Source organism: Bos indicus x Bos taurus, chromosome 9 (assembly GCF_003369695.1).
Source record: "Bos indicus x Bos taurus breed Angus x Brahman F1 hybrid chromosome 9, Bos_hybrid_MaternalHap_v2.0, whole genome shotgun sequence".
Classification (NCBI taxonomy): Eukaryota; Metazoa; Chordata; class Mammalia; order Artiodactyla; family Bovidae; genus Bos; species Bos indicus x Bos taurus.
The window spans coordinates 69,002,815-69,027,028 of NC_040084.1; the positions used below are offsets into that span (position 1 = coordinate 69,002,815).

General features: G+C 40.1%; 1 protein-coding gene across 26 annotated transcripts in view; it reads right to left on the minus strand.

The window, feature by feature from the left end:
* Positions 1 to 883: 883 nt before the first annotated feature.
* The window catches only part of EPB41L2 (erythrocyte membrane protein band 4.1 like 2), a 211,569-nt gene continuing 188,238 nt past the window's right edge, over positions 884 to 24,214 (minus strand). For all 26 annotated transcript variants that reach the window (XM_027551539.1, XM_027551529.1, XM_027551541.1 and 23 more), the window contains 2 exons: positions 19,485 to 19,590; positions 884 to 2,146 (listed from right to left, as the gene is read on the minus strand). In XM_027551539.1, the coding sequence (XP_027407340.1) occupies positions 19,486 to 19,590 (105 nt within the window). In that variant the 3' untranslated portion in view covers positions 884 to 2,146; position 19,485. The remainder of the gene's footprint in view (positions 2,147 to 19,484; positions 19,591 to 24,214) is intronic.

The following is a 24,214-nucleotide window of genomic DNA, read 5'->3' on the forward strand; positions in this document are numbered from 1 at the left end:
AGACATACTTAGTCTCCTATCACTGTAGCTATCATTAGAAATTTAGAAGGATGTGGTTCTCAAAAAAACTCTGGCAAGTTCAACCTCTGCTTTAAATAAAAATGCTACATATACATACTTTCTGATGCAAATTATATTTACAGAGTCGTATTTGGTTCCATTATATCTCTATGGCTTGGCTTGCTGAGACAGGTTTCCCCAGAGAGGAGGAGTTGTTTATGTAAAAATTCTAGAGAAAGCAATAAAGATCTTTCACAAGGTGAGAGAGAATTCCGTGGGAACTGATCCCAAAGAAGACAGCCACGCAAATTATATTTAACACGTTCACTTTAAATAACTAGGGACAGACATTCTTCAGAGTATTTTAAATGAAATATACCATACCCTGTTGGTCATTTGCTGTATAATGCTTTTAACATTTGAAAGAAAATGAGTCTGGGCAAAAGCTTCACAGTGAACCATCCTGCTCAGACACAGGTGCAGCCCTCGGCGGAGCCCGTTCTGCCTGATGCATTAAGGGTCAGTGGACTGTTAAGCAAAACTGAAGCAGAGGACCAGATTTTAGACGGTGCAGCTAAAACATTTCCTGAAACAAAACAAAAAATACACAAAGAAAACAAGCAAAAATATGCCTTGGAGAACTTGTACAAGCTGGGGGTGGATTATGTAACCAGGCAGAAGGAATGGGCATTCTAAAGAGTAGATTTACAAACATTTGACACTGTTTTAGCCATTTGAAATTGGTGAAGCTGGCAGCAGCATGAAATTATAAAATATCTGAATAACAGATTTAAAAAATGCTACATCCCACAAAATACTAGAACCTCTGACTGACAGGAGGACTCGAGCTTATTTTTTAAAACCTTCATAAAAAGAGAAGTGATAAGTTTAGAGAATAAACAAACTTTATTTTATAACAGTATTACAGAAAGCAAAATATCATTTAATACAACTTGAAGCTTCTAGAAATCTAATCTGCCATCATAACTATACATGGGGGCAAAGCAAAGGAAAGAATGTTCAATACAGTTAATACGTCCCTATCAGGTCTCTGGCATCGGCTTTACTGGTGTAACTTTCTTACAACTGTCAAAAAAAAACCCCACCATGGCCCTACTCCTCCATCCCAGCATCCTCACACCTGTGAATCATCACGCTATCTGAAAGAGATAACACCTGCTTGATAAACAAAAGGTCAGTTTTTACATGGAGACAAGGGGGTTTAATACAAAGCCAAGTGTTCTACACAAGTGTTCAAATAATAGAAAGTATGGAAATTTGGACATGTTAAGAAAGAAAGCACTAAGGTTTTTAAGCTGCCTGAATATTTTAGTAGGAGGGAAGAAATCACTCTCTCTCCCCTCCTGTTTCTGGAATGCTGCCGAAGAGCCCGTGTCTGAGGAGGATCGGCACTGTGGTGCGACAGGGTCTCTGAACACAGTGCGTGGTCAGTGAACTTCATCGTAGTTCTCCAGTCTGCAGATTCCTGGACTTTCTGCTCCAAAGTAAAAAGTCACAGGACTGGAAAGTCAAAAGGGTTCATCATCAAAAAATAGCCCCAGTGAAATTTTCAAAACATTAGAAAATTTTCATAATGTAAGAAACACTTTTAAATCTGCATTAACGTTTTCTCATACAGTGTATTTACCGCAAACTGAAAACTCTGTAAATATTGACTTCTAAGAACCCAATGGGAAGCATCCGGAAGAAGGAAAGCCACTATCAAAATTAGTCACAGAGTCTCCTTTCCGCACAACAGCACCTGTTCCAGTGAACAGCACCTACCAGCTGTGGCTGGCTTTGTTCACTATCATTTGATCAAAATGAGTCACAAAAAGCAGGTAGTTGTACACAAAGTAAACAGGAAACAAAAAACAAAACTCTCTAACTGAAAAAAAAAAAGGAAAGAAAAGAAATAATATTTAGAAGTGGTTATAAAACAAAACAATATATTAAAATGCAAGGGAATGGTATAGACCAGAGCTGTTAAGGTAAGGTTTGGTGTTGGCATTTTAATTCTTCAGGCTTCTGGCCATTGTAACCAGTCGTAGTATAAATTCGCTGGAGCAGTGGTGTGGCATTAAGACTTGGAATGGTCAAAATTCTTCAGGTTCACAAAGTTGAATGTTGTCTATAAAATGAATTTCTAGAAGGAAAATAAAAGAGAAAGAGAAGGCTTAAATATTCCAAAGACAGAGGCTTGGGGAAAAAATGTAAGATTCATTCAATTCCAAATGAAGTAACCAGACAATTCCTATCTGCCTGGTTCTATAGTAAATAGTACTTTACCGGAAGACAAGTATGAGACTCTGATTCGCTCTTGAGGGCCTTAAAATATCTGGAGGATTGACAAGCATGCTGGAAACTACTTGAGAAGTTGCCCAAGAACTCAACGTTGACCATTCTATAGTTGTTTGGTGTTTGAAGCAAATTGGAAAGGTGAAAAAGCTCTATAAGTTGGTGCCTCATGAGCTGACCAAAAATCAACAAAATCGTCATTTTGAAGTGTTGTCTTAATTCTGTGCAACTGCAATGAACCATGTCTCAATCCAGTTGTGAGATGAGATGAAAAGTGGATTGTATACCACTACTAGCTACTACTACCTCAGTGGCTGGACAGAGAAGAAGCTGCAAAGCACTTCCCAAAAAGCCAAACTTGCACCCCCCAAAAAGGTCATGGTCATTGTTTAGTGGTCTGCTGCCAGGCTAATCCACTACAGCTTTTTGAATCCTAGTAAAACCATTACATCTGAGAAATATGCTCAGCAAATTGATGAGATGAACCAAAAAGGGCAATGCCCGCAGCCAGCACTGGTCAACAAAATAGGCCCAATTCTTCTCTACTACAATGCCCAACCATACAGCGCACAACCAGTGCTTCAAAAGTTGAACGAATTGGGCTACCAAGTTCTGCCTCATCTGCCATATTCACCTGACCTCTTGCCAAGTGACTACCACGTTTTCAAGTATCTTGACAACTTTTTGCAGGGAAAATGCTTCCACAACTAGGATACCGAAAATGATTTCCAAGAGTTTATAGAATCCAAAGGCACGGATTTTTATGCTATAGGAATAAACCATCTTATTTCTCATTGGCAAAAATGTGTTGATTGTAATGGTTCCTTTTTTGATTAATAAAGATGTGTTTCAGCCTAGTTATAACAATTTAAAATTCAGGGCCTGAAACCACATATTACTTTTGCACCAACATAACAGTTGAGTATACAGATTATGGGGTGGAGGACAGGAATGAATGAGGTGGGGGGTGGGTGGGGGAGACAGGACAATGGAGAAATGGAAGTGATGGAGGCTAAGCATTGGTATGGTGAGTAATCAAAGGCAAGAAAAAAACACGAGATCTACTTTTTTAATAACAGACTGAGAAGTATGAGCTTGATTTACTGGGTTGGTGGCAAAGTTAGTTTGGGTTTTTCCAAAAAGGTACTTTGTGGCCAATACAATAAAACATAAAAATAATGAATTCAGAAACAGCACTCAGACAAAAAATATAAAAAACAGTCAACTGTCCATCTACTGCAATGACTTCAGTATGAGTCAGCTGACATAAGGCATGACAAACCCAGAAGAGGAGGAGCTTGGATCTGACTGCAGACACCAGAGGAGACTAACAGGTGTGGAATCTGGGACCTCAAAAATAGGAGGATGAGAGGCCTGGAGCCTGGGCGAGGTCATAGGATTAGAGATGTAGATCCGCAAGTTGGCACCAACGGACGCACGAGACCAACAGACGGAACTAGTCTCACGTGAGCATGTCTTGAGGAAGCCAACTATCAGAGGCAGGTAGGTAGGAGAGTGGGCTAAAATAGAAGTGGACAGGGAGGCAGACAAAATGTAAGGATGGTGCATTGTCTCTACAAGAGAAAGGAGTTTTAAGAAGGCAATTGTTTCACTTTCTATTTCAGCTTGGTTGAAATTTTTCGCAAATGGTAGGTGATGAGAGAGGGCAGTGGAGAGCAGTAATTAATGTCCTTTCCAAGCGGCATTGGTCCAAAGTCAATTAGATTGTATATTCTTTTGATTAGATAAAATTGCCTTGTTTAATGAAAAAATTCCCCACCAATTAGATTTATCACAGATATTAGTATAGCCTCTTGATTATTCAGGACAGATTGCCTAATCGAATTCACTGTTTCCCACCTTGCTGTCTGCTCTAGGCTATTTCATTACTCAATAGGACTTCTGCTCAATTCTAGGCAGGGGAAAAAAAAATCAATGGAGAAAACAGTCTCCTTTTTTTTTAGGTTAGTAATCATGAACAGAAATGTGGGGGGCGGTAAAGGGGTCAGCTAAAACTACCAATCAAACTTCTTAGAGCGTAATGTGACCTTTAGTTGTGCGGTTTGTCTATTCCTATTTTTTTTTTTTTTTTGAGAGCTTGTAACTCTGTTTTGATAGTGAACATGTATCACTTGTTGAACACAACTTCCACTCTGCCTAGCTTATGTTACAGAAAATGAACTCCTGACTTGATACTACTTGGAAATCTTCAAAAGAATGAGAAGTAGTATTGTATTCTCCACTTCCTTCACACATTTCCAGGACACTTTATTTCACTGAATCTGTTTTCACCAAAGATTAAATTTTTAATTTGTAAAAGAAAGCTAAAATTAAGTCTGCTTCAGTCATTAGCAGATAAATAAGAATCTAGGAATATGGAGAAACTGCATCAAAGAGATCTTGGTTTCAAAGAGCTTCAACATTTCTTGAAATATATGTAGATAAAATTAGTTACCCATGTAAATCCAAATATCATGTACTTTCATTTATTCACAATCAAACCATTAGAAAGTAAAATAAATCCATTTTTTTCTGGTTAATAAGTATTACAAATGACAGCCTTAATGTACTCTTAGGGTTCCCAACAACTTTCAGAATCAAAGAAAATTATTTTTATTGTAATTTTAATGTTCACTATATTTTTTTCTCATTCTTTAAAAAACTATAAATTGAGTAACTGAGTTAATTAGATATTCAATGTATCAGAACATCCCAGTTCCTTACTGTTCCGGATGAACAGGAAGTAATTCATTTACACATTCATCTATCTTTTTAATAATTTTATTTATTCATTTTTGCTGGGTCCTTGTTGCTGCTTCTCATTGCAGTGGCTCCTCTTATTGTGGAGTGTGGGCTCTTGGGCACTTGTGACTCCTGGGCTCTAGAGCACAGGTTCAATGGCTGTGGTGCACTGGGGCTTAGCTGCTCCATGGCATGTGGGATCTTCCCAGATCAGGGATCAAATCTGTGTCTCTTGCACTGGCAGGTGACTTCTTTACCACTGAGCCCACCAGGGAAGCCCTTGTTTATCCTTTTTTATTGTGTTTTGCATTTAAACACAAGAGAAATATATTCCCAAGTACTGAACATCCAGCTATTGAGCTGGGAAGGAGGAAAGGTGGGGATCACCAACGCCATTAATACACAAGCATCTGACATTTAAATTTTTTCTGTCTTTTTAGCAGGGGGGAAAAAAATACCGTATTATTTAGCCATTTTAAGCAAACTACATTTGGGGTCTAAATAATTTATTACATAGCCCAATCAATCGGAAACTAGGCATGGTTCTTCATGAAAACCTGTACAAGTTTTAAAAGCTTTCTTAATTTCGACTACCTTACAGACACAGAATTCTGGTTGTCAATGCAAACTGACACACATTAATTACAGCATTAATTCAACCCGCTTTCACTTTTTGACAGTGTCATAACATTCACCTTGAGTTTGGATGTGGTTCTAACAGTTAAGTATGAGCTATACTTTATGTATTTGAATTTTGGTCAAGTAAAAACAAAAAACCAAACTGCTATTTCCTCGCTTCAGTTTCCCACCCCTGGACTATACAATGTCAGTGAACATGTCTAAGTCACATTCCCTAGCCTGTGTCCCCCTCTGTCAGGCAATGAGAGAATAGATCAATACAGCCTTTTCACCTGATTACAGGTCTAATTCTGCATCTCAATTTTTCAAGCATACACACTGGTTGCCTACTTTACCTTAAGTCTTCATGTAGGGTCCAGAGAATTCTTAAATTTATCTTTCTCAGTGTGCCTGATGAGAGTGGGCAATCAGTCAAGCATGGTGCTACAAAATTATCTGAAAAGCACAAACTTAAGAGTTTCCAGAGACGGGGGTTCACATGGCCTCAATCTTGAGCACGTTCTACTCCAGAAATGGATTCAGTACATAGCAAATATGCACTTTAAAAAGATCATCCTAAATGATGGGCGGTAAAGCACTCATCCAGAGGGGAGTCTTAATAAAAATGCAAAACTGTGGCTTTTATATAACACAAAATAATTCAAGAAAATATAAAACCTTTCAGGATAATGATGATTCAATTATTATACCATAGGGCAGTAATATAGCTGAGATTTTAAAAACATGAGTAAATTATTTCTGTAAGGTACATGCAACTATTTCAATAAAAATGAGGTGCATGTACTCAAGTGTGAAACAGTTTTAAATATGATAGTTTATGAATTTCAGTTATTTCTAAAGTTTCATTTTAGTCTTCCTTGGCTCTCAATTTGCATTTTTAAATTTTAAAACAGAATTTTCATTGTAAGACTATAAAACCCTAGAGCCAAAAAACACAAGTATGATAGATAATCTATTTGGTTAGACCAAGAAATAGTCAATTCTTACAATGCTTGTATTATCACTATAATTTAGACCCGCCAGTTCTCAAAGTGTGGTCTGTAGACCTTGGGGGTCACCATGATTCTTTCAGAGGGTTATAAAGTCAAAGCTATTTCATAATCATCCTAAGACACTATTTGCCCCTTTCACGGTGTGAACACTTCCACTGATGATGCAGAAACAATGGTGAGTAAACCTGCCGACATCTTAACACAGGTCAAGGGAGTGACACCAAACTGTACCCAAAGTCACTGCATTCTTTACCACCAAGCACTCACAGTGAAATAAAAAGCAAGCCAGTCAGTTTCTCTCAAGGTTGTCCTCAGTGAAACGGGAAAAAAATATCATTTTTTCTTACATCTCCACCCGAGAGTACATCTTTTTAATATTCTGTGTGATGAAATGGGAAGTACACATAGTACATTCCCTCTGCATACAAACGTGCAGCGGATGTCGAGAAGGAAACTGAATTCATATGAACGCATGAACTGTGAGCAGAAACCACTCTGGCATTGGATTTCCGGCACGTGTTTGCTTGAAAATGAGATGAGCCTGTCACTTCAAGAAAAACAGTTGACAGAACTTGATACCAATGATAAAATTCAAGTTTTCATGTGAAAATGATAATTTTGGAAAACTGTATTTTGGGCCCCTTGAGCTTGATAGCTTCTCTATATTTAAAGACTCTTCTAATGAGATCAGCGGCAACCACAGATCTTTTTACTGTCTTAATCATTTTGCCTTTTCCAGGATGGCATATAGTTAGAATCATACAGTCGGAGAAGGCAATAGCACCCCACTCCAGTACTCTTGCCTGGAAAATCCCATGGACGGAGGAGCCTGGTGGGCTGCAGTCCATGGGGTCGCTAAGAGTCGGAGATGACTGAGCGACTTTACTTTCACTTTTCCCTTTCATGCATTGGAGAAGGAAATGGCAACCCACTCCAATGTTCTTGCCTGGAGAATCCCAGGGATGGGGTAGCCTGGTGGGCTGCTCTCTATGGGGTCGCACAGAGTCTGACACAACTGAAGCAACTTAGCAGCAGCAGCAGAATCATACAGTACATGGTACCTTCTCAGACAGGCTTCTTTCACTAGGTGATTATTTTTAACTTAATATTTTGAAAACTATTTGATTTGTGAATGGCAAATTTTAATCAATAAAATTCACATAAAACACTCTTTGGACTACTTTAATAATTTTTGTGTGTTCCCGAGACCTTTGCTTGAGAACTACATCTATGGAATCTGCTTCCTGACCTACTGCTGTTTCCTCCTCTCACAGATATTTGTGTGACTGCTGAACAGAGAAGGAAAAATGAAATCTAGTGTCTTTTCCTTTTCAGTCAAAGGGTGCAAAATACCTCTTCCACAAATAATTTGCATCCTTTGGTTTGCCTGAATACATTAATGCTGTGTGAAGGCCACTTTTCTCATGAGGCTCGCATGAGGGTTTTCTTCAAAGCTAACAGTAATCTTCTGTTAGAGCCTTTATGCACATTCCAGTCACTCTCCCTAAAGAATTACTACACATGGCAATTGTGGAATATCCTCTCAAATGAAAGCAACATCAATTCTACCTCATTTCTAAACATAATTATTCTATAAAATCTATAAAAGTTTTACTTGTGCACTTAGCTACATATTGTAGCTGCAGCCTCAAAGAAATTCTGTCCAAAATATATTTTTCTAAAATGAGGTATGCTTCAATTACTGAATCAGCCAAAAGTTCATTCAGGTTTTCCTATGACATCTTACGGAAAAACTCGAACAAATTTTTTGGTCAATGCAATCCACTGGTGGGAGTCTATACTTCAAAGATTCCCATGGTGAATCCCTCAGAGCACAGCAATATGCAGTGTGGAGTCAAACTGACTGAAGATCAGCTCTGGCTTTGCCAGGCATCGACGGTATGACTGGGTGAGGGACAACCTCTTTAGGCCTCAGTGTCATCATCTACATCCAAGTGACTGTAAGAACTAACTGAAATGATACATGGTAAAGTCCTTCAATAAAGCTCAGCATAGAGTAGGCCCTCAGTAAATGTGAGCTAATAATATTACTATGGATTTTCACATATATCTTATTTCTGGTTTTACTTTCAAACTTAATTCAATTCTACTTTTTTTTTAATATAAATTTACTTATTTTAATTGGAGGCTAATTACTTTACAATATTGTATTGGTTTTGTCATACATCAACATGAATCCACCACAGACATACACGTGTTCCCCATCCTGAACCCTCCTCCCTCCTCCCTCCCTGTACCATCCCTCTGGGTCGTCCCAGTGTACCAGCCCAAACCAACCAGTATCATGCATCGAACCTGGACTGGTGATTCGTTTCATATATGATATTATACATGTTTCAATGTCATTCTCCCAAATCATCCCACCCTCACCCTCTCCCACAGAGTCCAAAAGACTGTTCTATACATCTGTGTCTCTTTTGCTCTCTCGCATACAGGGTTATTGTTACCATCTTTCTAAATTCCATATATATGCATTAGTATACTGTATTGGTGTTTTTCTTTCTGGCTTACTTCACTCTGTATAATAGGCTCCAGTTTCATCCACCTCATTAGAACTGATTCAAATGTATTCTTTTTAATGGCTGAGTAATACTCCATTGTGTATATGTACCACAGCTTTCTTATCCATTCATCTGCTGATGGACCTCTAGGTTGCTTCCATGTCCTGGCTATTATAAACAGTGCTGCGATGAACATTGGGGTACACGTGTCTCTTTCCCTTCTGGTTTCCTCGGTGTGTATGCCCAGCAGTGGGATTGCTGGGTCATAAGGCAGTTCTATTTACAGTTTTTTAAGGAATCTCCACACTGTTCTCCATAGTGACTGTACTAGTTTGCATTCCCACCAACAGTGTAAGAGGGTTCCCTTTTCTCCACACCCTTTCCAGCATTTATTGCTTGTAGACTTTTGGATAGCAGCCATTCTGACTGGTGTGAAATGGTACCTCATTGTGATTTTGATTTGCATTTCTCTGATAATGAGTGATGTTGAACATCTTTCCATGTGTTTGTTAGCCATCTGTATGTCTTCTTTGGAGAAATGTCTATTTAGTTCTTTGGCCCATTTTTTGATTGCGTCGTTTATTTTTCTGGAATTGAGCTGCAGGAGTTGCTTGTATATTTTTGAGATTAGTTGTTTGTCAGTTGCTTCATTTGCTATTATTTTCTCCCATTCTGAAGGCTGCCTTTTCACCTTGCTAATAGTTTCCTTTGTTGTTCAGAAGCTTTTAAGTTTAATTAGGTCCCATTTGTTTATTTTTGCTTTTATTTCCAATATTCTGGGAGGTGGGTCATAGAGGATCCTGCTGTGACTTATGTTGGAGAGTGTTTTGCCTATGTTCTCCTCTAGGAGTTTTATAGTTTCTAGTCTTACGTTTAGGTCTTTAATCCATTTTGAGTTTATTTTTGTGTATGGTGTTAGAAAGTGTTCTAGTTTCATTCTTTTACAAGTGGTTGACCAGTTTTCCCAACATGCCTTGTTAAAGAGATTGTCTTTAATCCATTGTATATTCTTGCTTCCTTTGCCATAGATAAGGTGTCCATATGTGCATGGATTTATCTCTGGGCTTTCTATTTTGTTCCATTGATCTATATTTCTGTCTTTGTGCCAGTACCATACTGTCTTGATGACTGTGGCTTTGTAGTAGAGCCTGAAGTCAGGTAGGTTGATTCCTCCAGTTCCATTCTTCTTTCTCAAGATTGCTTTGGCTATTCGAGGTTTTTTGTATTCTACTCTTAAAGACAGATGTCCAGTTCTGTTTTTCCATTAATAATTGCCTGAACCAATATAATGATTTCTTTACAGAATATTTCATTCAGTCAAATATTCATTCAATCTAATCCTGCACACCACTGATAAAGGATGGTGCTAAAAATGCTCTTCTTCTTTGCAAACGACCAACAGAGCAAAGTCTAAACTAAGATACTCACGTGTAGTACCCCTGTCATTTGCCTTTGACAATCTGTCCAGCCCCTGCTGGGAACTCAACCCCCAGCCACAATGCAGGATCTGCTTATCCTGATGTCTGGCCCATGGTTTTCCTACGTGCTCTTTCCTCTCTGCCCAATACGTGTGCCAATCGTCCCCACACTCAGCACATAGGAAGTGTCCCACTGCCTTCAGGGGGAGGTCTTCCCTGACCTGCCAGTCAGAAACAGTTTCTCCTGTCAACTTTCACAGCCCTTTCTCAAGGCTTCTCTTAAAACACCTTTTTTTTTTTTTAATCATGTATGTTATTTGCCTACTTGTTCCTATGCGTTTACTTTTCTCACAACTATTACAGTCCCTTGAATGTGGTTATGTTCCCAATATACATTAATGAATCCATGAATGAAGTAACAGGGACTAACCCACAAGGCAAGGCTGAAAGGCAAGAGCTTGGGAGGGAAAACACAAACAGAATGGTATTATATCTCCAGGAACAAAGCATTACTGGCCTGTCCTCACCATCAGTTTCATCTGCTGATTTAAGTGGAAAAATTTCAGGCTCATTTTCCTGCTCTCTTTTGTTGAATAACTACTTCTGAAATATCCCAGGAGGACTCTCAGTTCTTTAAAAAATGGTGTTCCTGAATCTCTGAAGCTTTGACAAAGATTTCTAAGAGTAGTTAGTATTTGGCCCTAAAGGGAGAGGCAGGTCTTTTGGTTCACTCTGCCGACTTCGAATCTTGTAAGAACTTGATTTGAAAGCATTCCACAAAATCTTAAAGCTTCTTTTAAATAACAAGTGGACTATGGTAAGGTTACATCAATATTGTCAATCATAGGTTCACAAGTGGGGATGAGAAAAATTTCTCTAATCAAATCAAACAAAATAAAAGTTGTACTTAAAAAAAAACCATAACAAAACTCTTTTATTGTTTAGAAAAACAGTTTTGAAATATATATGACTAAAACTCACTCAGTATTTGTTTTGTATTTTCCTTAAATAGGAAAGTTAATGGGAATCAAAAGAATTCATCTCCAGACTCAACTCCCTCATTTACTAACATTCTTTTTTTTTACCTTTTCAGCATTCCGTCTGTTATTTTACACTTACAGGACAGCTCAATTGGGAATAGCCACATTTCAAATGCTCAAGAGCCACATGTGCCCTAGCAGACAGAACAAGACCAGATTCTCATTTTGCTCTAATGCTAATAACTAAAGTATTTTGATGTATGACAGTAAAATAAATGTAGGGCCAACATGTCCTGGGAATATAATCCTCATGAACACAGGAATATCTTAAGAACATACAGAGACTTATTAATTTATCCCCCCAGCAAAATTCCCTCCTAAGCCACCCACAAAATTACATTAAAATTTAAAATTACTATTTAAAAACTAGTATCTGGGATGTCTAACATTAGACAAATGAAAATATACTCAGCTCTACACATGATGGTATTTTATGATTCTTGCCTAGAACTGACCTATGACAAATTACTTCAATCTCTAGGGTTGTGGGGGAAAAGAAGATGCTCTATGTGAAGTTTTAGATTAAATATTCTTTTAATTTCTATCCTCTACAATACACCCCTGCACTAGGGTATAATAAAGTCACCACCTCCATATTTCTCAAAGGCTGGGTTGGGGGTGGGTAACATCTAAGTAGGGAGACAGGTACCAGGACCCCAAAATGAAGAGATGGGAAGGAGACCTGGAGGGCTTGTCCTCCCCCTAAAGTGGCAGCACCTACTGAGCCACTGTGGCCTTGAGAGAAAGCAGGCTCTGACGTTTTTAGGATCACTGGGTATCTTCCCATTTTAAGCATCAATAATTCAAGTTCTATAACATGCTAAACATTCAAGTTTGTTTGGGATGAAAAACAAACCAAAACTCTGGATATGGTCTGTGTGTCTCCAATTTGTTAATTTTGTCTTGTCCTCACCCTCTCTTTTTAGAGCCATTTAAAATTCTCAATTATAATGAAAAACTGGAGAAAACATGCAGCATTTGTGACTAAGGGATTAATATTCTTAACAGTTCTGTAAGAGATCAAAGATGATAAACACTTGAATAGAAGGGAATGCCTATCCACTCCAGTATTCTTGCCTGGAGAATTCCATGGAAAGGGGAGCCTGGTGGGCTACAGTTCATGGGGTCACAAAGGGTTGGACAAAGGACACAAAATGGCAATTCAAAGAAATGCAAATTGTGTTCATGTGCACATATGTATACATATATATGTGCAAATACGTGTATTCCTTAGCAATGAAAAATAGTGATTTAAAAATACTCTATCCTCACAGTTTAAAAAAGGGAGGGCACAAATGCTCTTTCCTCACCAGGTTGGCAAAGACTTTTTAAATATCATACAATCTTTAGTGTTGGTGAGTGTGCGGGGAAACCGGGAGACTCTTAAGCTGCTAATGGGTGTCTAACTCTGCAGAACCTCTAAGGAAGACAGATGGGAAAGATGTCAAGAAGAAACTTGGTGTTTGGTGGCACACCAACTCTAATTTCTAAAAATTTGTCCTAGAGAAACAATGAAATTAATGGCCTCAAAATGTACATACAACTACAATATTTGTAGCTGTGCATTTAGTCATGAAAACTGAGAAATTAGTCTAAATAGCCATTAATGAGGGTCAAGGAAGCTGTCCTGTGTCCATTTGATGGCTGTTGGAAATTGATGAGATAATGATGGGCAAAGTTACCTACAATGTACTGTGAAGACCCTGTACCATGGAGAAAAACGCCAGATAGATAGGATAGACAGAATCAACAGGATTGACCTAAACGCACAGAGACATGAAAACACACGAGCGAGTGCATCTGAACGTGTTCACACACATATACATTGTGGAAAGGGACTGTGTCTCCAGGAGCGGAATGATTATGGGTCACTTACATTTTCTACCATCTTCCCCTTTCAAAAAATTATGATTGCCTCTCCTTTTTTATTACCAGAAAAAACACAGAGCTTCATTTGGAAAAACAACAGTCAATGATGATTCTGTCCTAGAGCAAACCCTGGGGAATCAAGACTCCCAGGTGCTAATGTATGCACAGTGGCAGAGGCACCCACTGCCCCTCTGTGGGGAAGTTCAAATATACTGCAAGTAACTCATTGGTAGCACCTGCAGGATTCACAAATGTTAAATGGAACATTCTACAGCGTTCCACAGTGAAAACTGGCAGTGCCTGAAACACACTAAATCCAAACTGACTTTTCATTTCTATGTAGAAGTCTCCATTTTAGGTTTAACTTGCATTGAAAACTAAGCTGTAATAAAATGCTAATTTGGGGGTGTAAGACTAGTACAACTAGGTAAACAGAATAAAATAAGAACGCAATAAATACAATGGGAACTGATATGCCTGAAACATCCCTGGCTCTTGAACTGAGAAGAGTCACCTGGAAGCTAATAGGCTGGTGCTTCTCTTTCAAGGACAGAGAGACACTCACATGTAGGTGAGTAGCTTGTGATCCGTTGGAGCTCTGTTCAGCCAGCACTGTCACTCTCTCCTGTCCAGGTAGTTAGACACTTGATGCTAATTTCCTGTTTGGATTTTCAAGTTCATTTTGAAACCGTGAACATCACCCTGACTCTGAAATGCTGGTTGGAACACAATATCATCTTGCTTAGAAACTGGTGTTCATGGATGCATGCCAGCCCAGAGAGCAACACCGCTAACTCAGAGTTATTTATTGTGGGTCGGTCGGGGCCTGGAACTCAGGGGCCATCGGACAGGCTCAAAGGAATGAGGCATGTGCCAGGTTTTTAGTGAGCACCGCACTAGCTTTGGTGGCTCTGTCAGACCGACACTCTCTGGCTTCTCAGATGAAGGCAGGCAAGGTGGATGGAAAAGCAAAAGGCCCAATTACTGAGCTTTCCCACTTCCTGAAATCACTCTGTGTAAATCCTGTTTCCTCAACCTGTTATCGGCTCCCTCTCCACTACGTGACTGAAGTAGCGCTGACAAAGCCCTCAGGCTGACTCTGGACCACCAATTCCAAAGGAACATGTATGTGCCTGGTTTCTTTGCCATATTTAATGCTTGGTTACGCTCTCCTTCTTGGAGTTAGCTTCTCTTGCAGCTTTTGTGGCACCCTTTCCTCCCTGTTCCTATCTTCTTGCCATCTGATTCCTCCTCCTAGAGCTCCTCTGGTCCCCAGGCCCCAACTCTCTGACCTGGTCCTGGGTAGCGACACTCAAACCAAAGGCTTCATCAGTGGACGACACATTCAGATGTGTCCACTTCCTGTTTTGAAGCCTGCAGTGGTCTGTCTCTCTCTGAAAGCTCTTGGCTACTTCCTGGACCTCTCCATGGAGATATTCCACATGCATCTCAAACTCAGCATTTCTGGGGTTGAAAATTCTAAATTGTTATTTGACTTTTTAAGAACAAAAGGATTCATGGCTGGCCTTCTGCATTACAAAAAGTTCTTACAATGTGTCTTATTAACAAATTCTACATCTGTAACTTCTATTGTCTCCCCCAGTTTACAGATGGCAGAACTGAGACACAGTGAAATAAAATAAGCTGTCCACATCACACAACTATGATTGGATTTGAGCCCTGCAAAGCTGCTGTTACACTTTCTCTTGACACTCAGACTATCTGGTAAATTTCCAATTAAGCATATCCTATGTGTGTACGTGTAAATCGGAGCCTTATACATTCACATCCAAGCTTCCACTATAATTTCCATGACAGTTGGCCTCTCCTACAGTACCCGACAATGACAACAAGAACATACGCTTTTGCTTTAAGACAACTACACGGAGAGAACCGGCCATATTGCACATGACAAATGAAAAATAAAACTCATGTGTTCTATGACTAAAATTACAGGTACCACCAACCACGCATTTACCCAAGACAGAAACCTGGGCATTATCTGGGATTCTCCCCAGCTCCTGCATCCTCCCAACTCACTAACTTCCATATCCTCATGCAGTCAACAAGTCACAAACTTTATCTCCTTACTGTTTCTCAAATACAAAGGAATACCCCATAGCTTTTCAGGATAAACTTCAGCCTCTTCTGATTGGCTACTACGACTATTTATGATCAGGCCTCTGCCTCTCTGCCCCGCTCATCTCCCATGACTCTCCTACAAGTGCCCTGCAAGGCAGCTGCACAGCATTTTGCACAATTCCTGGAGTGCTGGGTTCACAAAATCAGATCATGCTGGCTTGTGGATGGCCCCCTTCCACTCCTTTCTTCATTGGGCCAATTCTGATTCACCATGACATTCAAGAGAAGCCATCTCTGATGCCCCATCCTGATTCTGAGATCTTGTCTCTGTTCCCACCAAATCCAGTGCAGAACCTATCAGAAAACTTGAGACTATTCTGCTGTGAGTGCAGACCTTGTTTGATTTGAAATCTCCATGGTAAAACAGCAGTTAACACTAACGAGCCTTCCAGCATATGTGAATAATGAACAACAACAGAGAGAACAAAATGAGTGAATAGATGAGAGACAGCTCCATCATTTCATCCTTTGGCTATCCACTGCTGTCAGCAAAAAGGAGGTGTCATTCACTTTTTCATCCTACATCAATGATTACTCAAGGAGTCTGAGAGGCTCATTTGAAGTCTGAGTTCACAGAGCTGATGGTGCCAGCTGAAGCAGGATTGGGAGCTCCCCCTCCTGGGGCTCATTCTTTCTGAGTCCACACAGATCACCCCACCAAGCCTGGGTTCTTCTCCCTCCTCATTAGGACCATTTTCGGACATCATTCTAGTGGAGACAAGGTCAGTAACATTGTGTATCTATCCGAAACCTCATAAGTACGCAGTTAGGATAAGATGGTAAGGGAGAGTAGTCCTTAAGAGGACATAAAAACAATGCAAAGATTTAGGGAAGTGCTCCTCTGAAGTATTTTCTTGTTCATGGAGCTGCATTTAGCTCCTCAGCCTCAAATGTCCGGCTAGGGGAGGCAGACTGGGAGTTCTGTCTTCATGTTGTTCTTTGACCATCTTTCCATCCTCCACACCCCATTTTCAATGCTTGATCAAGAGGTCAGACTACTCCAAAGGAAGAGGTCAGGTTAAATCAGGAGGAGAGCTTTTCACACCTGAAAAGGGAGACGGGGCCAATACATCACAAACAATACTTTCTTCTTCTCTGATGTTGAAACACTGTCTTGGTCTTGCTCTTTGTCCCCACTGACCTGCTGCCTCTGTGGGATTCTGGCAGGGCAGCCAGAGGGTAGCTGAAGCAGTGGAAACACATTCTTCCCAGCCCCGACAGTCATCAGCAAAGGAAATTGTTCAGGAACAAGTGGTGTGGCCAGTTGGGAATGGAGGTGCTAAAATGACTTTGAGACACACTGAGGTAGCTCTCATTTGTCCTTCAGATTTCAACTCAAAGCTGAGCTTCCCAAGTAATTGCCTAATCTGGTAACAGTTCAAACCCTCTACTTTGTTCCCTCATATTATTTCCTTCAGAGCATCTGTGAGATATGCAATTACACTTTGTTTATTTGTTAATATTGATGCCTCCCCTCCTGGAGTGGACCCTTCCGAAGGAAGGGGACCATGACTCTTGTCTAACAATGGACAATCCGAACTCTCACTGCCTAAGCTACCCTCGCACCTTTTGGCACTTGTTAAATATCTTTTCAATGACTGAATGAATCTTCCTAAATTTGTCTAGCTTACCCACCTTACATGTGAATTTATACTTTAACTGCCTAAATCTGTTTAACGAGGATGCTTATAAAAGATGACCTCTGAGACAGGCATACTTCAAAGGCTGTGTGTGTGTGTGTGTGTGTGTGTGTGTGTGTGCAGTGTATTCACTGCACAAGTGAATACAAGGTACCAAGAATAATCCAGAACAGCCAAGATATTCTTGAAGAAAAAGAACTGGGGGGGTGTTATCCTACCAGATATAAATTCTAATTTTAAAGCTATATGGCACTGGAGTAGGGGTAGGCACAGACTGATGGAAATGAGTGTGCTCAGAAACACACCCACGCTTGTAAAAAACCTGCTCTCTGACCTGCAGACTACATGGGGGCAAGGGTCAGCTGTTCAGTAGAGGGCTGGACCATTGGCTACAAACAAATCAGTTTTCTAATCACACAGAAAAAATTTCAGATAGATTAAGGACTGATTCATGAAAGGCAACATTGAAATTTCTGAATTGAAAATATCTTTAACACCTCAGGGTATGGAAAAAGCATACGCCATAAAGGAAAGTGTGATGGCTCAACTACATTAATATATTAAATGCTACATTCAGTATATTAACATATTGACCTCTATTAATAATAAAAGATAAACCACAAACCTGAAGATTCTTGCAACACATAAAATTGATGGAAGATTAGTATTCAGAATCTATTCAGAAGCAGTAAAACCAAGAAAGTTATATGGCATTAAGTTACACGTCACTATATGTCGTAAGTTGTACATCGTTTCATATCTATCTACCACATTGGCAAAAATGAGTAAGTCAGAAGGGAGGCTGTGTTCTGGTAGGACCCCTCACTTCCCGCGATGGGAGAACATTTGGCCTTGCCACGATGAGGAAGACGTGGTCTGTGACACGCCCTTCCTGTGGGGACCTCTCTCTCAATTGATCAGTGTATGGATCACTTTAAAAACAAAAATTCAATCTCAGTTATATGTGCTGTATAATAAAACCTGTTTTTCAAAATCCTAATACATACACAATTAGGAACACTTACCCCTTTTTTAAGAATTCTTTAACACTGCTTTTAACGGCAATATGCATTTTTGTCATCACATGGAAGCAGCACAATGTATAACCACGCCCTACTGCTGGCCATTTAGATGGCTTCAAATTTCTTGCTAGCATATATAAAAATGTGATAGTCCTGAAGATAAGTATTTGTATACATCCCTGATTATTTAAGAAACTCCTCACAGTAGTTCAAGTGGTAAGCAGGTTTAATATAAGGTTTTGTCAAATTGCCCTCCAGGAAATATTACTAATTTATACACCAGCGTAAGTATAGTTTCCCTCCCACAACCTCCCTAACTCTCGCTAATATAAACTTTGCCACATTTAGAAGTGAATTTTTCATTTGTACTGATTTAGGAAATAATGAGGCTAAACACTTTTTGCTTATGTTTCTACATGGTTTACTTGCTTAATCCTCTGCTCTTTTTTTTTTTTTTTTTAACTTAAGTGAGTGAAGTGAAAGTCACTCAGTTGTGTCCAACTCTTTGTGACCCCATAGATTATACAATCCATGGAATTCTCCAGGCCAGAATACTGGAGTGGATAGCCATTCCCTTCTCCAGGGGATCTTCCCAACCCAGGGATCAAACCCGGGTCTCCCACATTGCAGGCAGATTCGTTACCAGCTGAGCCACAAGGGAAGGCCTTTTCACCTAAGTGTTGACATTTTTTGATGACACATAAATGACAATATGTTCCTTTCTCTGCCAAGCATACTGAACTGTATCACTTACCCTTTACTTTTGTTTTTGCTGGTTTGGCTCAAATTGTACATATTTCTATAGTCAAAGCAAGCCTTCACTTTATGGTTCCTTCTCTGATACACAATTATTCTTAATGTCCACATTTAAAAGACTTAACTCATCTTGCCCTTGGGCCCCTACAATAAAAGTCCCTCATCTAAACAATGGCAATAGCGTCTTTCTCAGAGGGTCACTGTGAACATTCAGATAACTTACACTAATGTGCTTTACAAAATAGGACAGAAACATATAAATGTTGACTATCAGCAGCTCTCGACACATGGCAGTTATCAACACCACATGATGCCCATTGATCCCCAGAGTTTATAATTAACTGAATGCAGGTCACCTTTCGCATTACTCAGCAGGGACACAGCACAGGCGACAGGGCTCTTACCTTACTCTTCCCCCTCCTCCAACTCGGTTTCTTTGTGCACCACCACCCTCGTGACCGACATGTCGGGGTGCTGCTCCCTGGCTTCCCTGATGGCCTGGGCCAGCGCCTGCAGGGTCAGGAGAGAGCGTGGTGAGCAGAGAAAGAGGTTCTTTTTTGGGGTAGCAATGCACAAGCATACCCATCACCTGCGTTCCAGCCTCCAGCAAAAAGCGATGCTTTCACTGCTTTATCTGAGGAAGCAAGAAGATCTGAAATTGCCTCCTTGTTCATTTTAGAGAGTCCATCTCATTTCCCCAGATTTCCCATTTCTCCCATCCATTTCCAGATAACAATTCATGGAGGAGAAACACTCAGGCCCTGAATTCCACCCAGCCTGGCATTGACAGCATGAGACATGGAGAAAACAGATCTTCTCTGAATTTTCATCCATTACCTGACACTGACGCTGAGATTGTAAAGATCACGTTAAGGCCTGCTGTATGGACTGAAGGAATGAGGTAAAGCCTCCGGCATGCTGTCTGCCCTCCACACTCTAGTGATACTTGTAGTTATCTAGTTGCCTTACCCACCCACCCACCCACCCACCCCCAACACGCCCCCCAGCACAGGACCAGGCTCAGCTCATCTTTTCCCTCTTAGGCTCTCAGTAATTGCTTGAGGAACGTTGTGGGAAAAATATCTATCAACTTCCAGGACACAGAACGATTAACACTGCAAGCAACAATGACAACAATCAGTTAAAAGCTAAAGAGAGAGACTAATCTTTAGCCAAGACATGGAAGCAACCTAGATGTCCATCAGCGGATGAATGGATAGGAAAGCTGTGGTACATATACACAATGGAGTATTACTCAGCCATTAAAAAGAATACATTTGAATCAGTTCTAATGAGGTGGATGAAACTGGAGCCTATTGTACAGAGTGAAGTAAGCCAGAAGGAAAAACATAAATACAGTATACTAACGCATATATATGGAATTTAGAAAGATGGTAACAATAACCTGGTGTACGAGACAGCTAAAGAGACACTGATGTATAGAACAGTCTTATGGACTGTGTGGGAGAGGGAGAGGGTGGGAAGATTTGGGAGAATGGCAATGAAACATATAAAATATCATGTAGGAAACGAGTTGCCAGTCCAGGTTCGATGCATGATGCTGGATGCTTGGGGCTGGTGCACTGGGACGGCCCAGAGGGATGGTATGGGGAGGGAGGAGGGAGGAGGGTTCGGGATGGGGAGCGCATGTATACCTGTGGAGGATTCATTTTGATATTTGGCAAAACTAATACAATTATGTAAAGTTTAAAAATAAAATAAAATTGGAAGAAAAAAAAAAAAAAAAAAGAAAATACGGCTCCCTCTTTTACATGCAAACAGCGAAGGTGCAAAGATTAATCGGCTCTCTCAGGGCCATCCTCCTGGGGGGCTGCAGGGCCGGAGAAGGACCTGAGCTGCCATTCCATTGCTTCATGGGCTCTTTCCTAGACCTGGCTATGAGAACGCAGACAAGGTTTCTCTGTGCTTGATCAGAAAGTAAACTGTATATATACATTATATACAAAGTGGAAAGATCCTATTTTTCAGAGGGAAAGGTGTTTAAAGAGGTCTTAGGGAGAAAGTAAAAGAAAACCCACACAGAACAGTACTCTTCTAGCACAGAACTGGAAAACAAAAAAGGAAGTCCTACTAGGAGAGAGAGTTGTATCTCATCAGGAAAAGAGGCCTTTGAAAAAAGCAGCAGAATTTTCTTGTGACTCTGTCACCTGCCTTCAAGGACAACTGCATTTCTTGTTTGCAACACTGTTTCTGTCAGCTGGAAGGTTACAGAACAAAACCCTGAGCCTCCGTCCACAAAGAAAGATAAAGCTAACAAAAGATTGTTTTTTACTCTGCAAATTTTTACTCAGCTTGGAAGGCACTTGAAGGTGCTTCAGTTCATACCGGGGAACAAATTCTGGCAACTCACCTGTGTTGGGACAAGAGAGAACTAAGGGGATCAGGCTTCCATTTGAGCCGCAGCACAGCTGCTTGTCACATGGGGAGAGCAGGCAGCTGGGAGGGTGAGAGTGAAGTGGGGACCTGGTCTCAGAGCAGGACAGAAAGTGCTGCCGTGTGCCGACTGCCATGTGAATGGGGAAGGATACCCAGTACAGCAGGGGGCCTCTAAGTCTGTGTGCCTGTGCAGAGGGAAGGGAGAGACTCAACAATGAACACCTGATCTACTCCCGGCTGGTGTGGAATCCCATCTGAGAAAGGCCAACTCTGATGGGGGCCAACGTGGCTACAACCAACTTCTCAGACACTTTGAATTTATGTTCGTTACAAAGGTCTGTCTGGGCTTCCCTGGTGGCTCAGATGATAAAGAATCTGTCTGCAATGCAGGAAACCCAAGTTTGATCCCTGGGTCGGGAAGATCCCCTGGAGAAGGAAATGGCAACCCACTCCAGTATTCTTGCCAGGAGAATTCCATGGACAGAGAAGCCTGGAGGGCCTCAGTCCATGGGATTGCAAAGAATCGGATGCAACTGAGCAACCAACACTTTCACTTTCTTTCACAAAGATCTGCCTACATTAAACCAGTGCACTTGTTAAAGAGGAATATACATGATACCCAAGAGAAAGTGGAATACACGAAACACACTTTAATTAGCCGAAAAGAATGGAAAATGGAAAACTGCTATTATCATCTTCAAATGCATTTGAAATCAGTCTTCCTTTAGTTCCTTTCCTTCCATAACATCAGTACATATAATAAAGTACTGTAAAATTTTAGTGTATTATAGCAACAATCAAGACTGAGAAAGCTATCACATCACATTGCCAATTTGAGAAGTTATTTTATTAGAAAGGAAACTCTGCCATCTTGTTTCTCTCTCCCTGGTTCAGAGCTGAGAGCCATCAGGTGTAGAACTTGCAAAGCGAGTTTCTATAGAAGCATGCCTCTTTCATTTGCCAACACAAAAAAAGATTCCTTTTTTTCCTATCTTGCTCAGATGAAGGATTTCCTTCCACTATTAAAATTCTTCTAATGTGGGCAAGGAACTGAAAAAGGTGCCAATGACATGAAAGTCACTGCATGATCAACCTCAGTTTTTGCCAGGGAAGTGATTTTCCTCCTTTACTTTTAAATAGCTTCACAGTCTCATTCACAGGCTTTAAGGGGAAAGCAAATACCATGAGCTTTGGATAACAAGCACAGCAGAAACCACAATTACATTTACTCAAAAAAGTTTAAAACTTTTAACTTTTTCATCAAAAGTTATGAAAAGGCTAAATTTCTCTTCATTTGGATATCTGACCTCATTTTCAGGGTTTTTTTTTTTTTTTTTTTAAATGGAGTATATAGCTGGTTTACAATGTTGTGTTAGTTTCAGATGTACAGAAAGTGATATATATATATCCATTCTTTTTCAGATTCTTTTCCATTATTGCTTATTACAAGACACAATATAGTTCCCTGTGCTATACAGCAGATCCTTGTTGTTTATCTGTTTATATAAAGTAATGTGTGTGTGTTAATCCCGACCTAATTTATCCTTCCCCCTCCCTCCTCTGTTTTAAAATGGGCTAAAACCGAACATCATACACACAAGGTGTGTGTCCTCAGAGCAACAGCTAAAGCTGTGATGCATCATCAGGACTCTTTTTTAACGCAAGAGTTAGGAATGTGTGTTATTTTGGAACTGACATTTCATGCTGTGTTTTTAATATCTGCTGTTCAGAAGCAGTATCATCTAGATTTTAGTTTTCAAGTTAAAACAGGACAAAGAAACACACATAAAATAAAGCCTGAGAGTAATCCATCACGAGAAAAAGTGGCATTTTAAAGCCTGAAAGGCCTAGTTCAGTGGAGAGAGAGCACAGAAGAAACAAAAGCTGAGAGAAGGCACGGATTCCCACCTTCCATCATGCCAAAGAATGTAGGCTCCTGCCCAGCACACATTCAGCAAAGGCTGAGTAGGAGTCCCAGGGGGGAACAGACTAAGCACAGGGTTTATTCAAACTTAAGGTCAGAGCAATTCAACACTATCCTAGTGAAGAGAAGCAGAATTAGTCTTCTATATAGGAAACCAGAGGCTTGGTCTCCACACAGGTAATTCACTTCCCAGTAATGAAGAGACATATACGGTCATATACGAGGAATCCCCACTACTAAGTCAAAATAGAGTCAGGGCAACCCTTTACCTCTAAGAACTCTAATGGAATTTTAAAAAATACATTAGGAAATATGTAAGTAAAATTATGTATACAGTAGTTTTTAAAAAAAGAATAATTTTCTTTCTAGGCATAGAAGAAAACCTACTCCTCTTCTGCCACATACAGTGAGCCCTTCTTAAACGAGAAATTTTGTTCTCTAAAATGCTCTTTCCCAAGTCCAATAGTGTTCAAAGCTGGGTTAACTATCATTTGTTCCTACTTCTCAACTGAGATGGCCAATTGAACATTTCCTTTTCCTCAAATTATTGTAAAAGGAAAAAAGCTTGGTCTCCTCTAAAGTTGAGATAAAAATCACTCAGAATATAAGAAGACAAAAAATTCTCAAAACCACTTGGCACTGCAGTCTAAAATTAAAACAACTTTCCAAGTCACAGTGGTTCCATTCACTGCCTGCTTTTTAAAAGCATGCATTCTGCTCAACAATAGAACGGAAGCACTATGATTCTTTTAAAAAGTCTTTTCTGAGTACATGTAAATTTTTACTTTCTAAGAGACCTTATATTACCTTCTC